Consider the following 13,444-nt stretch of genomic DNA (forward strand, 5'->3'; position numbering starts at 1 on the left):
TCCATTTGAAGATATAATGTCATGCTTAGTGTCAATCTGATATCCACTTTCCATTAAATAAAATAAAATAAATAAATAAATACAAGCTGCTTGTAAATTTGAGGTTTTGATTTAACACATGAGTGTTTTGGTATAATATAATGCTTCGACTTGAATTTAATTCACAAATTTAAAACCAAGTTGGTTGTTAAAATCAACAACATATTTAATGTGGCATTGAATGATGCTATTTTAACCTTGACTAGAATAATGTTTGATTGCTGGTTCATGTTAATAGTATTAAAAATAAAAAATAAACCATTGCTAATATTTAATACATGATTGCTGTTAATATTAAACATTAAACCAGCAAACAAATGTATTTCAAATGTTAAAAGAATTTATTTTTAGAATATATTTTTACTTATAACTTTTGTGGCACAATCATTGTCAATTCTACTGTCACATGCAATTGTTCCTTTGTTAAGCATATATTAAAGATATGTTTTGGGTTACACTGCTTTACATTCATGAAAGAATCAAAAGCAAATTAATTAATTAAACACAATGATTAATCCATTTGTTAGTTATATGTTATCACAAAATTCTGTTAATAACTTAGGATTGCTAACATCAGCCACAAACATTATTTCATGATATTTGATTAACAAATAAGAAGTGGAATCATTGATACAATTTGAAGTTTTGTTGAATGTATTCAAAAACTTAAAATACTTAAATTAAAGTTCTTCACAACTCACTCTATTAAGTCCACCAGAAAGATATATATTGTTGTGTTCACTCACTCATTAATGGAAGTAACATTCATTCAAGCATGAAATTTTATATTAAAAGGGTAGAAAGAACACATTTGGCACAACTTATTGAGTCCCATCTCTTTAATCAATCATATTTACATTTGAACATAATTCCTTTCAACAAAGAAAAAAGGAAGAAAGAAAACAGAACATCCAATTGAATTAAATTAAAAGTATACATCTTTGTTATTGTTACTAAAAATATTATTCTCTCGTTCAAAAATCAATTGTTAGTTTATCTATTTTGTCATATTTGGACAATTGCACGTCCAATATTATGACATAATATAAGTAAATTCAGGTGGATTAGTTTAAATTTAAAGAAACTCATAAGGCAATTTGAAATGACGGGACAAAGGAAAGAAATAAATAAAAAGATGGTGTTTAATCACATGATATCAACTATTATAATTCTGGATGTTATTTGTAAAGCCATCAAATTATAATTTTTGTGATTTAATTATAGTTCTTCAAATCAAATAATTTGTAGGGAAGAATAATTTTAAACGATAGCATATTTTTCACTCTTGAACTCTGTTGATGTATTTTAGAGTTTTTTCCACAAAAAATAAACATATCAAGTGTTCAGTTTACAATGCTCTTGGTAGATTAGATGAACCCCCTATTCTTTAATGAAAGACCAGGATCCTGGGTGTGGGCCACCTGGCGTGGGCCACGCTGGCAGCCAACTCAGCCACTCACGACGTCAGACTCGCGCTTCCTCCCGTCCATGCATGCATGCAGTGCGAACAGCGCCATTTTCCGTCCCAGTTCTGTACCTTCACGTGACATTTATGCCCGGCACGGGAGATACCCGGTGGCGCCCCGTTCTGGAGGCGGGAGGGAGCAAGTCGCTCACCAGAATGCCACCGCCTGTTCCCCTTGGACGAAGAATACCATGAGCCCCCCTCTCTCTCCCGCTTCCGTCGACCGGACGGTACTTCTCGTCCGTCGTCCGTAGTCCTCGTTCGTGGAGGTAGCGATTATCGGCGACGCTAAGTCTTCCATCCGCGCGAATCCCGTATCTGATCCTGTAGCGGTTGCGTACAGGGGGCGTCCTGGTATGAGGAGAATCGAAGATTTTCCGAAGGGAGTTTAGGGTCTTGGCTGCGATGCTCGGACGACGAGGGAGGGAGGGAGGGAAGAATCACTCACTCACGCTCGCTCATCATTTTTTTGGTTTTTGTGTGGGGCTGCTGCAGTGATTGCTCTGCTTGGTTGGAGGATGACGATGGCGAGATGCCCTAGTGCGCGATCCTGGATTTCAAACCGGAGTTTCGGGGTTCTTCCCTGCGACGGAGTCATTTGATGCATGGGAGCGCGGGTTCGCGGGGCGGGAGGCAATTGTGCGTGGGAGCGGAAGCGTCGGGGAGTTAGTTCCGTGGCAGCTGGCGTTGATGCGCGATGGTCGTGACGGAATGAGCGTGTGCACAAGTGAGCTACATTATTTTTTATGAGTTTTCTGTGGAGCGAGAGTGTTTTGGAGTTGCTCGGAATGCTTGGAAGCCCGGGAGATGGCGGGGAATGTTGCTGTGATTACTCGGTGTGAGGGGTTTTCGTATCAGCGAGACTGTAGAAAGTTTTCAGGGCAACTGTATCCTGAACGTAGTTATTATCCCGTGTATTGAGCTTCACTTGGAAAATTCCCAATGCTTTTTATGTTTTTAGCCGGGTCTTATTTTGTGTAATTTTACCTCCTTTCCTTTGACCATTTCGTAATGCTTCAGTGGACGCTGAAAAACTCAAACCTTGAGCGGTTCTTCTCTGTGTAGTTTTCTAGATTTTTATAGCTTCCTGTGGCGTTGATCGCAAATTAAGTGTGCAGGGGTACATGAGTTAACAAGCTTGAAAACTTGTTTCGGGAGTCTAGTTGAAAGTTAGATGAGTACGAAGTGATAGTTTGTTTTGTTTACCACGCGTAGCATCATTGTATGAGTTTATGCTCGCACATCTAGCTTGTTGTCATTGCAAGGCTTTCAGGTACTGCTTGTCGTGAGAGCCGGTAATTTTGTCTGAACGGGTATTGCTACTTTCTGTCTCTAATACATCTGAGAATGTCATTTATGGTGTTTTAAATATAATATCTTCATGTTGTGTTCACCCATTCGTAAGAGTTTAGTTTAGTTTAGTTTAGTTTTCGTTTAGTTTTAGTTATCGTTTTATCGTTTTATCGTTTATTTTATTCTTGTGTTTATTTCTTGTGATTATTTTGACGACTGTGGAACACGACTTTATGTTCGAGTGGATAACATGTTGGGGAGCTCTGTTCATATTACAAGGGGTACATCAGACGTGCATTAACTTTGTCTTTAGACGAAGTATGTTACTGCAAGAAGGTCTAGTGCGGATGTGCCAGGGGATGCAGGCGTAAAACATGGCCTGTATCTTACGTCTAAGAATCGTGTATTTGACAACACCTTGGTGGAAGTCTTCATATTGAGTGTATGCATCTCTCTGTGAACGATTTAGGAAAATGCTTCTGTATCTGTACGAATACAACTCGTCGACAGGGTGATTCTGGTTCAGGCTATGTGCTCTTTTGTTGCTTCTGCCTAAATCAATATTTGATATAGCAATTGCTCAAATACAAAATTTCTTGGGTTTCAAGAGTGTTGTTTGTTATTGATCTTTCTGGTGATACTGGAAGTTGGTCGTGAGCTTCTATTGGCTTGCTGAATCATTTTTGTAACTTCGTTGCTTGTACAGGATCGACCTCCCTTGCCATGATATCCGTGTACGCTTTCCTCATCACTATTCCTCCTGGATCCCAAATTACAACTCCGCGAAGCACATTCTTCCCTTCAGAAGAGTTGAGACAAGCATCTCAACATTGTCGAACTTGGTATTTTCACAATGTCCATCATAGTCCCACATTGCAGCTTATTTGGACAAACCATCACGTGATTCATCGATGGGGTCAGCTGGCAACGTATTTATTTCTGTTCAAAGCATGTTCGTTGAGAGGCCGCACGGTGCTGGCAAGGTCTTTGAAGCCAGTGGAATTAAAATCTGAGGTGCTGGAAGTAGCTATTTGAATCTGAATGAGGACTTATTCAGTTTAGGGTAAGCTAGTCACGGTTTTGTAACCGAATGGTATGTCACCTCCACATCATTGCATTCGATTGAAGCATTCAAATAAATGGAGGGTGGAGGGGAGGAAGAACATGCAGTGGGGCACCGCTGGACTCGGTCTGAGACAGTGGTTCTTGCGAATGCCCTGAAGGCTAGGGAAGAAGAAGCACATGACGTAGCTTCCAAGAGTGCAGTGGGCACTGCCGGTGACAAGTGGGAGAATATCTCCAAGTTTTGTCGTAGCCATGGTGTTACACGCTCAGGTGCACAGTGCAGTAGCAGGTGGAGTAAAGGTCTCTATCTTGATTACAAGAAAGTCCGAGACTGGCAGAAAAAAGAAGACGCGGAGTCGTATTGGAAGATGAAGGAGAAGAAAAGGAGGGAGCACAAGTTGCCTGGGGCATTGGACGAAGAAGTTTTCAATATTTTGGTGTCTTTTCTAGACCCCGACCTTAAACAAACAGGAACACCAGAGTCTGAGGTGGATAGTGATAGACCTTTTCATGTCACTTCTTCTGCACCAGCGATTGATAAGAGTGCCGCTGTACCCCAGCAAGCAGGTCCATCTGTTTCTGCTGCTTGTGCGACTCCTTCTCAAATTTCTGGTGGTATGTCCACACGTTCCCTGTCAATCGTGTTTCGTGAGATACGAGGCTAGAGTAGAAACTTGCGAGTTTCAGATATTTTACTAGTCGGGAATATATTTGTAATGAGTGCGTAATTGTCGAGTTCAGTACTTATGATTCAGGTACCTGCTCTTTTACCTCATTACCTTGCGGGGTTTAAACTGTATTTTCTGTAGGCTCTTCAGATGGTGTCGGGTCTATGTCAGACTTTGCACGACTTCAGGCTCGTGCCACAACTGGAGAATCTCTGCAGCCTTTGAAATATCAAATCGGAGGTTAGTGTTAGTGGCGCTGTTTTGTTGTCCTGGAGAGCGGGAACAATTTCGTTGAGACACTGCACGTGGGCGAAATGAGTGGTTACCTTACACAATATGATTGTGCACCGTCAATTTGTATGCGCAGTATCAAGCTCCAGTTAGAATTGAATCTCGCATCTCTGCTGATATTAGTGATCTATGTGTTTGTTTTTCCCAGGATCGCCTGGTGGTGACCAAAATCCAGTTATCTCCGGCCAGAAAAGGAAACGAGCTTCCATATCATCTCATATTGGAGCCCCAGCAACAGCTGACGGTAGAGTGCACAGTATCGACCCACCTAATCTAGAGTCAATCAAACCTATCCATTTCAATGTACCGCCACCCTTGGACTCCGTCCGCTTCAATGAACCAACCGTTGCGGAGCGGAGCAGCACAGCGCAATGGGATGGTCCTCCAAATTTAGCCTCCTTAGAAGCCCGTCTTGGGGCGCAAAGTGAGGCTATTTGGAACCGGGTGCGAATGCTTAATGAGCAGGTGTGTGCGTGCGCGTGTACTCGTCCGTCCTCATTCGTCATGCATTGAAGTTGAAATTAGATATGAGATTTGTTTTATATTTTTTTATATTTTTGGTTTTTCCCCGACCTCACGTCAGCATAATTTCACCAGGTAGTGCAAGTTGTGGACATGAGTAATCAGCGTCTACTTGGCCAGATGCAATCTCTTTTTACTCAAATTCGGTTGCAGCTTCAGGTTGGTAACTTCTATTCTTGAAGTATGTGTTACTTCATGATATGTTTCCGATGTGTAGAGTTGGATATTGTTTGAGAGAGCTCTGATTATGTCATTTTCTTTATGTGAAACTGTGAATTTCCAGGTGATTAGTGCTCAAATGCAAGCAAACGTGCACGAAGCAACGCGGTCGCTTCAAGCTGAGCTTCAGTCGGTTCTGCAAGCGCACACTGAGCAGATCTGTAGCCAAGTGCAAGCTCACTACTCTTCGAGAGTGCCTCATCCTCAAGGACAAGCACCGCCGAAGGATAGGGCTGCGCAGAATAGTAACTGGGGTGGTGACAGGACGCCGAGACCAACGCCCCCTGACATTCAAGTAGACTTTTCTCAGCTTCCCGTGCCCGTTCCTGTCCCTGTTTCACTTCTGCAGCCTGTTCAAACCGCCCCGGACAAGGAAAAGGTTTTTCGACAACGGACAGGAGAGCTGAGCAGTCCAGCTCCGAGAACCAACCGGCTCCTTCCTCACATTTCCGATGTACAGAAAGCGGAGTCGCTGGTTGCTAGTAAGACGTCACGGCTCCCACCGCACATAAGCGATGTAGATAGAATATTGAGGCAGCAGCAGGGACTGCCATTGCCCTCACCGATGCCCAACTGGAATCAAGCCTCCTTTGTGATCAGCGAGCTCGATCGCGTGCTGGGCCACAAACCGGGTTCTTTAGATATGCATATGATTCCACCAGCCCCTGGGCAGTCGAGATGCACATATGCGGTAAATGAAACGGACAGGAATTTGGGGCAGCGACAAAGCGCCGATGTGAAGATGGAGAAGGCGCCGCCGAGTTCTTTTTCAATGGCGTTGAGCATGTCTTCTCAAGGGCCGCCTCTCTGGTCCCAGGGTCCAATCCATAGCGATGTCTTAGCCCTGCCTAGTGTCTCTGAAAACCCGAATCAAAGTATAGAAACATCAAGTGGCCAAGACGTGGAGCCCAACAGCAGGCACCACCCGGCAAGCAGCGATACAGTTGACGGAGACGAAACTGAAGGCTCTGGTCAAGATGTGGGCGCTTCGTCTGAGAAAATGGGAGGGCACCACACACGCGGGGGCGCTCGAGGAAGAACACAGCCGAACCGACTTCGGCTGTGAAGCCCATTCACGCTTCGGTCAAGATTTTGCGGAGCAGATACCATGTTTCTACCACGCCCCTTAATACCTTTTTGTTACCGAAGTAAGGTGTTGTCTTCAACCTTCGGAAACTTTTGTACACCAAAATTCTGGTTACTTTTTTCTCTCTTCCTCTCCCTCTCTCTCGTACTCTCATCTGCTGGAGGTTTCTGATAGCTGACAAATCCACCTGGACTTGAAGTGACACTTTTATTCGATAAATTTTGCCTCTACATAACCCTTAAACACAGCTGTAAAACGGTACACTCACGACCATTGGTCGCTATACATTACAGAAGTACAATTTTGTAAAAGCAAGCAAGTTTTTCCACATTCACAACGCCTCCATGACCTCGGCTGTAAAGCTCTTTTGGGTACTGTTCTTACAGCCCTCGCGATTTCTAGGATTAACCTTGCATTCAATTCTCTATTTCGCGCACTCGGTACGGAGACTAGGCTGTTTCCTATGCTGAGTGCTCTTCGACCAGAGTAGATTGTGATTCGTTATGTTAAATGTAGCTGTCTTCATTCTGTAGTTAAGAATCGTAAAGCACTCTGGGCTAGTGTTTCTGAAGGATTTGAAGGATCAGGCAGGATTGTTTGTTTTAATGGCCACTACAGATGTTTGGAGAGTGTTCGTCCAGTTCCTGAGATCTGAACGCAATCGTTTGCACAGAAAAATTATTATTCTTTAAATCGACATACGCAGCACAACTGTGAGTTCAATGCCCATCACAACATTTGAATTAAGGAATCTCTTCATTCATTAATAATAATATAATATTCTAACAAAATATGTATAATCATAGAGACATAGCATTACAGAAGGACAATCAAACATAAATGTTTAAGTTCTCCTTAATTGCTAATAAATTTTGGATTGGCTTTCAATTTATAACACACAATATAATAAACTAAAAATAAAGAGAAAGATACAAGTTTTGGCTCTATTTCTTTTTGGCATGACATACATTTTATTTAAAAAAACAGTAGTGGTAAAGAATAAGTTCAACATATCTTTGACTGTAAATGATATATATATATATATATATATTGAATTAGTATAAATTTTAAATTTATTATTTGAAAACTATTTTTGCGTGACAATTAGTTAGGATGAGACAAATTTTAAATGTATTTTATGGTCTTTACTCTAATAATATTGCAAATTTTATTAAAATCGCACATATTCATAATATTTAACTTTATTTATTTATTATGTGTATATAGCTTAAAAACAATAATTACGTAAAATCTCCCCTCTTTTCAAAATATCCCTTACAGTTCTGAAATTAAATAAATAAAATTATCTTAGAGATATCTTTTATGTACTTTTTAGGATTATAATTTTAATAATATTAAAATTTACAATATATAGTTTTAAATAGATTTTTCAAATGCAATTTTAAGATTTTACAAATATACCTATTATTCGTTTAAATATTAGATTGTTGTTACACAAAAAAACATCTATCAAAGACAAAAAAAAACATCAAAAACTAATAACCTATGTTTTGTTTCTTTTGAAGTTCTGACAATATTTTATTAATTATTTGATTAAAAAATATAAAACATCTTTCAAAGTATAATAGAATTGCATAATTTCATTAAAAGAGTACTATTTTCTAGTCAAAATGTCTAAATTAGTGATTGTTGTATAGAGAAAAAAATAATTATCTAAATCAAACATGTTTATTAAATTTGGCTTAATTAAGGTTCTAAATCTATTACAATAGCATGATTTTTTTAATCCAACAAAGATTTATAAAAATACAATTATTCAACATATATAATATATCAATTTATGCATAGGTTAATTAAAAAAAATTCTATTTCTAAAATGATCTGATGGGCAAAAAGAATTATTTGTTAAATAATACAAATTGTAAATAAATAAAAATAAATTTGACTCAGCTTTGGTTTATCCATAATTATCATTGTTGTTAAAACAATTATATGTACAATTAAGTTTATCATTGTGAAGATTGCATGTTTAATTGCTTAATTTAAGGGTTTTATTTTTGTTAATTTTTCTTTTAACAACTTAATTGATATCAAGTTTGATCCAAAAATTTATGAATATCAATGTCTTTTACATAAGCAATTGTAAATACATCAATCATAATATACTACATCTACATTATCTTAATAAACCTATATAAAAGATCTCTTCTAATGCATTAAGGCCTTAGTACAAAACTGATGAATAGTATCCACATATCAATATTACATCTATATTAAATTTATCAATAAAATGTCTTAAGCACGACATCTTGTATAGTAATTTCTCTTTGCATCCAAAAATAATCTTTGTCTTGCTTTGTGACTATATTAAAGGAATTGATATACTCTAAGTTTATTAATATAAAATTATTTCACATGGATTTACATCATTTGATCACATCTACATTTTGTTTTTGTTTTTGTTTTTTTTTGTTTCTTCGTTTTTTTGAAGCTTCTTCTTGATTTTTAGATAATTTTTATTTATTTTCATTTTCATTATAATCTTTTATTCTTATTTGTCAATGTTGACTTGGTCAATGCCATCATTTCTTTCAAAACTATTACAAAGAATGTCTTTAATGTTGGGTTTATCTTGAATAAGTGCAAAACTTATATCAAAACCTTGTATTAGGTGGTCTTATATATAATTATTATTTTAAAAAAATTAAAAAAAATTCATACACATAATATTTTTTATACTAAATTTTAATATAAAATAATATATAATTTTATATTTTAATCTATATTTTAAATTATATAATATGATATAGTAAAAATAACATGTAATTTATAGATCTATAAATATAGCATAAAAATAGAAAATCACATTAAATATTAATAAATTATTAAATTAGATATTATTTTAGAATTAATTTAAATATTAAATATTATCTTAAACTAAATATTAAAATATATGTATTATAAATATATTCTAATTTTTAATTATTATTATTTTGAAATCTGAATACAAGTAGTTGTTTATAACTAGATGTTGATATAAATGTTTTAAATAAATTTATGATATATTTCTATAAGTTTGTTCTAGTTATTAATTAATTTAGTGATCTAAGGCAAAAAAAACTTCAATTTTTTTTAGCTTTGTTATATAGTCTTACATCGTAAGGCAAGTCATTGCCTATTCCTATTTATTTATTTGTTAATTTTTATGTATTGATAATCTTACAATTTTTTTTGTATTTTAATTTTTTTTCATTATGATTCTAAATATAATTCTTTGCATTTTTGGATTGATATAGACAATTGGCTTATAATTTGGATTATAAGTTATTTTATAAATTACTACCAAAAACTTGTGTTATTGGGCACAAAAACCTTTTGTATCGCCATCCATCCATTCTCTCGTTTATTCATATTGTCTTATTCCCCATGTTTGACCAATGATAAAGCTTCTTTGTTATTTTGTCTTATATCCAAGTTGTTTTATATAATAGATTACCAAAAACCCATATTGTTTGGCCCTACAATCTTTGGCACATTTATTTATTGTTTTGTTCATCCATGTTCTCTAATTCCCATGTTTGTTTCCATGTTTTCCAAGTTCTATGCATTTCCTTCTTCATATCTAATCAGAAGACTTCTGTGTCTCTTTGTGTTACACACAACTGGTCTTACATATAATAGATAGTTTTGCATATCTTATTGTTGAACAATGGAACACGTACTTGTAATCATCTATATTATCATCTATTATTATATAAGACAACATAGATATAAGATAAAGAGACAAAAATCAATTCTGAATGGCTATTGAGAGGAAACTCTTAATACTTCGGGAATGCAAAGTGGTTGCGATTTTGAAAACCCACTTCTTTGCCAACGCCTTAGTCCGCGCACGCTTGAGGAATCCAAACTTGAAGTTTTTGATCTGTTTTTGGAGTGGGCAGAAAGGTTGTAGTTAATTAAATGGTGTTTTTAATATGGTGGTTCTGAAGTGTGGGATGAGTAATAGGAAGTTATAACAAATGCCAAAGGGACGTAACCGCAACAACTCATTAAGGAAACTTGGCAGACACCCTCAACACATTCAACGCCGAAACTAGAGGTAACGCTGAAGCTCTTCCAACTCTCCTCCAACCCTCCTCTCTCTCCAGAAGATCCATGGCGAATATGAAGAACCTGAAAATTAAGACTGGGGTCTGCAAGTGGTTGATGAAAGAGCTACAATCTTACCAAAGCGAGGCCGATAAAGAATGCATTAAGGCCAAGAACATGCGAAGGTCTCATGCTGACCCTTTCGACATCAAACAACAGGTACCGAACCCTTTGGATATCACACCGCTCCGCAAAGTGAACCAACTAGTTTTCCACGCTTTGCTATGTCTCGAAGAGTTTGTTCGATTTCCTACACTGAACGGATGTGGACATGATTTAATGTTCAATTGGTTTGCTTGTTTACTTTCGTGTTTTAGCAAAATTATTTGATGAGGGAGCGAGAGAGAGAAGAAAATGTTACCCGAAAAGATTGGATTCTCAAGAATAATTGCAGTGAGGGCTTGGTTTTAGGAACATGTTGTGGCGGAGTCGAGCTTGACAATATCCAATTGTAGGAAATGACTTAAGACGGCTATGGCAACTCTCGAAGCAGCAGTGGTAAGGCAACCATCATTAGGCTCCTGTTCCAATATTTCTAATGGAATTCCGACATTGTGTTGACATCCCTAGAACTCCATGGAAACATGAGACTAACCTGCAAATGTACCGCAGGTGGATGCGGAAGCTCAATCCACGGCAGAAGAGAGTGAGGAACTATTCGCTGCTTCAGAATTGATTGCACAAATAAAGCCTTTGTTCATTGCGTGACCACGTGCACATTCAGTAATCGTGAAGATCTAATACTTGATTCAGACAATTGTAGGATAAGTATTGACAAGCATGGTATACCAGTATAACTCAATTATTGACGTGGGTTTCGCGACACATCACCCGTGGAGAAGTTTCAAAAGAAACGAGCTCGACCGCCAGTAAGATGTGAGGAAGTGCTTGCTAAAACCACCAGCGTCGATGGATGCTGTGCAACCTGTGCAATACCAATTTGATGAAGCATTTTTCAGTTGGATTTATGCACCATGCATAAAGCAATTGAGGAAGCGTACTTTTCTGAAGTGGAACAATCTGTCAAGTGAAACTATAAATTTTTCAACGATGCAGTCGGAAGGAATTCAACAGAAACACGCTAGAATTGCACCAATAACAGTAAGTTCCTTTGCCAGACAATCATGAAGACGCAAACAATATTCCTGCTGCTGCTGCTTTGTTCGATTGTGACTCGAGCTCTTTCTCATGAGTTCATGCTTCTTGAACAATATGTGGTTGCTCGTGTGATTGCAGTGAAAACTGTTACTGTAGTTAGTACTGTCCATTGCAGTATTTGAATTGTTGAAGAAACTGTCGAGGTGGTGGGTTGCTGCGTGGGGAATTGAGGAATTGGGGAGTGGGACGAGGTTCCCGTGCTGATTGATGGGATGGGTTTTGTGAGACGAGGGAGCGGCAAAGGCAGATTGATGTTCTCTTCTTCTGATGATGGCGTTGGCTGCACCAGTTCCTGCGGGAGTTAATTGGCTGCAGGATGAGGGTGGAGCAGAAGATGAAAATAATTGAGTCTCTCAGCATGAAGATGAGTCCCAGTGATGCGACTAACAAATGGACTGATACTGATCCCCCCCGATGGAATTTGAAGCTAAGCTTTTGTGTGAGAGTTGGGAGCCTGTTCTTGTTTCTGAAGCGTATCTCCATCGCTGGGCTCTGCTTGAGTATGTTGCTCATGTGGGAAGATTGTCTGTGCACCCGGCAAATGGGTACCAAATTGGAGGAGCAGTTGGTGATGAATAGAGGAATTTGAAACAGAAGTGGACGAAAGGCGCTGAAACTAGGAATCCCATTTCCGTATGAGCTCTAGAGCGGCAATGCTCCCAAGAGCGGCTAATATCCTGAGTGGATGCTCAAAGTTCACACGATCAACATGATAGCAAAATTGTACAGAATGCGTGGCACCGATTGAGGGTAAGAAATGCAACTTCAATTGTTTCATTCTTTTGAGTAATCTCAAGTGCAAAAGTATTCTCCCTCATTCTATTCAACCCCATGCTTCCCTAAGATACAAAGAAAGTGTTCAGGGGTTGCAAAATTTGAGGCATTAGCAAGTGTTTTTTTTCAATGGGTTATTCGGACGAGGAGAAGACTTCGTATCAACTTTATACAACATATGCCATAAAGAGAGACACGCATAGTAATGCTATGACAGTTTCATGTTGGTAAACAACATTTGGGTTCTCTGTGTCAATGCAGATTAAGACGAAAGAACCTAAAGCAGCATCAATCGAGCGAATGAGGTTAGAAGTTATAGAAGCTTATCGACAACGCAAAGAAACGAAATCAGCGCTTGGGAGTGGGCTTCCTGTGTTGGTGTCAAATGCTGATGAAAAAGATTATCAAAGATTTGATTGTTCTCTCATTCACCATCTATAGTGCCTCCTTAATTTGACTTATTGTTCCAGAATCACGGAAATTGGTAACTTTTATTTGTCATTAGAGGAGGTACCAGCGAATTAGTTGTTGAAAAATGAGTGCTATTTCTTCGTAGTCATGTGCCTACATCCTGCCGCATATATGCTCAAATGTAAATTGAATGCTCCCCCACTGTGCATTCTTATTAATTTTGTTGAAACCTCTCCATGGCAATGCAGAATTTGAATCAAAATTTTACACCCAGCTTAACTTGGACTTAACCACAGTGAATTGAATATGTGGGTGTAAAAGAATAACCATGTGGTCAGT

The 13,444-nt window shown here is 38.0% G+C and overlaps 2 protein-coding genes across 5 annotated transcripts; both read left to right on the forward strand.

Moving 5' to 3' along the window:
• The first annotated feature begins 1,932 nt into the window (after positions 1 to 1,932).
• Positions 1,933 to 6,979, forward strand: LOC112289976 (uncharacterized). Its single transcript, XM_024535787.3, has 6 exons — positions 1,933 to 2,231; positions 3,504 to 4,477; positions 4,672 to 4,770; positions 4,970 to 5,286; positions 5,419 to 5,502; positions 5,627 to 6,979. Exons 2-6 carry the CDS (start codon positions 3,937 to 3,939, stop codon positions 6,626 to 6,628), a joined length of 2,043 nt encoding a protein of 680 aa, XP_024391555.1. The 5' UTR covers positions 1,933 to 2,231; positions 3,504 to 3,936; the 3' UTR covers positions 6,629 to 6,979.
• A 3,097-nt stretch (positions 6,980 to 10,076) lies between these two features.
• On the forward strand, positions 10,077 to 13,384 carry LOC112289553 (tubulin-folding cofactor A-like). 4 transcript variants are annotated; one of them, XM_090254991.1, is made up of 6 exons: positions 10,087 to 10,921; positions 11,174 to 11,260; positions 11,375 to 11,408; positions 11,516 to 11,863; positions 12,210 to 12,670; positions 12,956 to 13,384. In XM_090254991.1, exons 1-2 carry the CDS (start codon positions 10,769 to 10,771, stop codon positions 11,222 to 11,224), a joined length of 204 nt encoding a protein of 67 aa, XP_090111117.1. In that variant the 5' UTR covers positions 10,087 to 10,768; the 3' UTR covers positions 11,225 to 11,260; positions 11,375 to 11,408; positions 11,516 to 11,863; positions 12,210 to 12,670; positions 12,956 to 13,384. The 4 variants fall into 4 exon arrangements, with proteins under 4 accessions (XP_090111116.1, XP_090111117.1, XP_073393818.1 ...); XM_073537717.2 differs by having other exon boundaries at positions 11,526 to 11,863; XM_090254990.1 differs by having other exon boundaries at positions 10,077 to 10,921; positions 11,375 to 11,863.
• Positions 13,385 to 13,444: the final 60 nt, after the last annotated feature.

This window comes from Physcomitrium patens, chromosome 12 (genome assembly GCF_059467195.1).
Source record: "Physcomitrium patens ecotype Gransden chromosome 12, ASM5946719v1, whole genome shotgun sequence".
Classification (NCBI taxonomy): Eukaryota; Viridiplantae; Streptophyta; class Bryopsida; order Funariales; family Funariaceae; genus Physcomitrium; species Physcomitrium patens.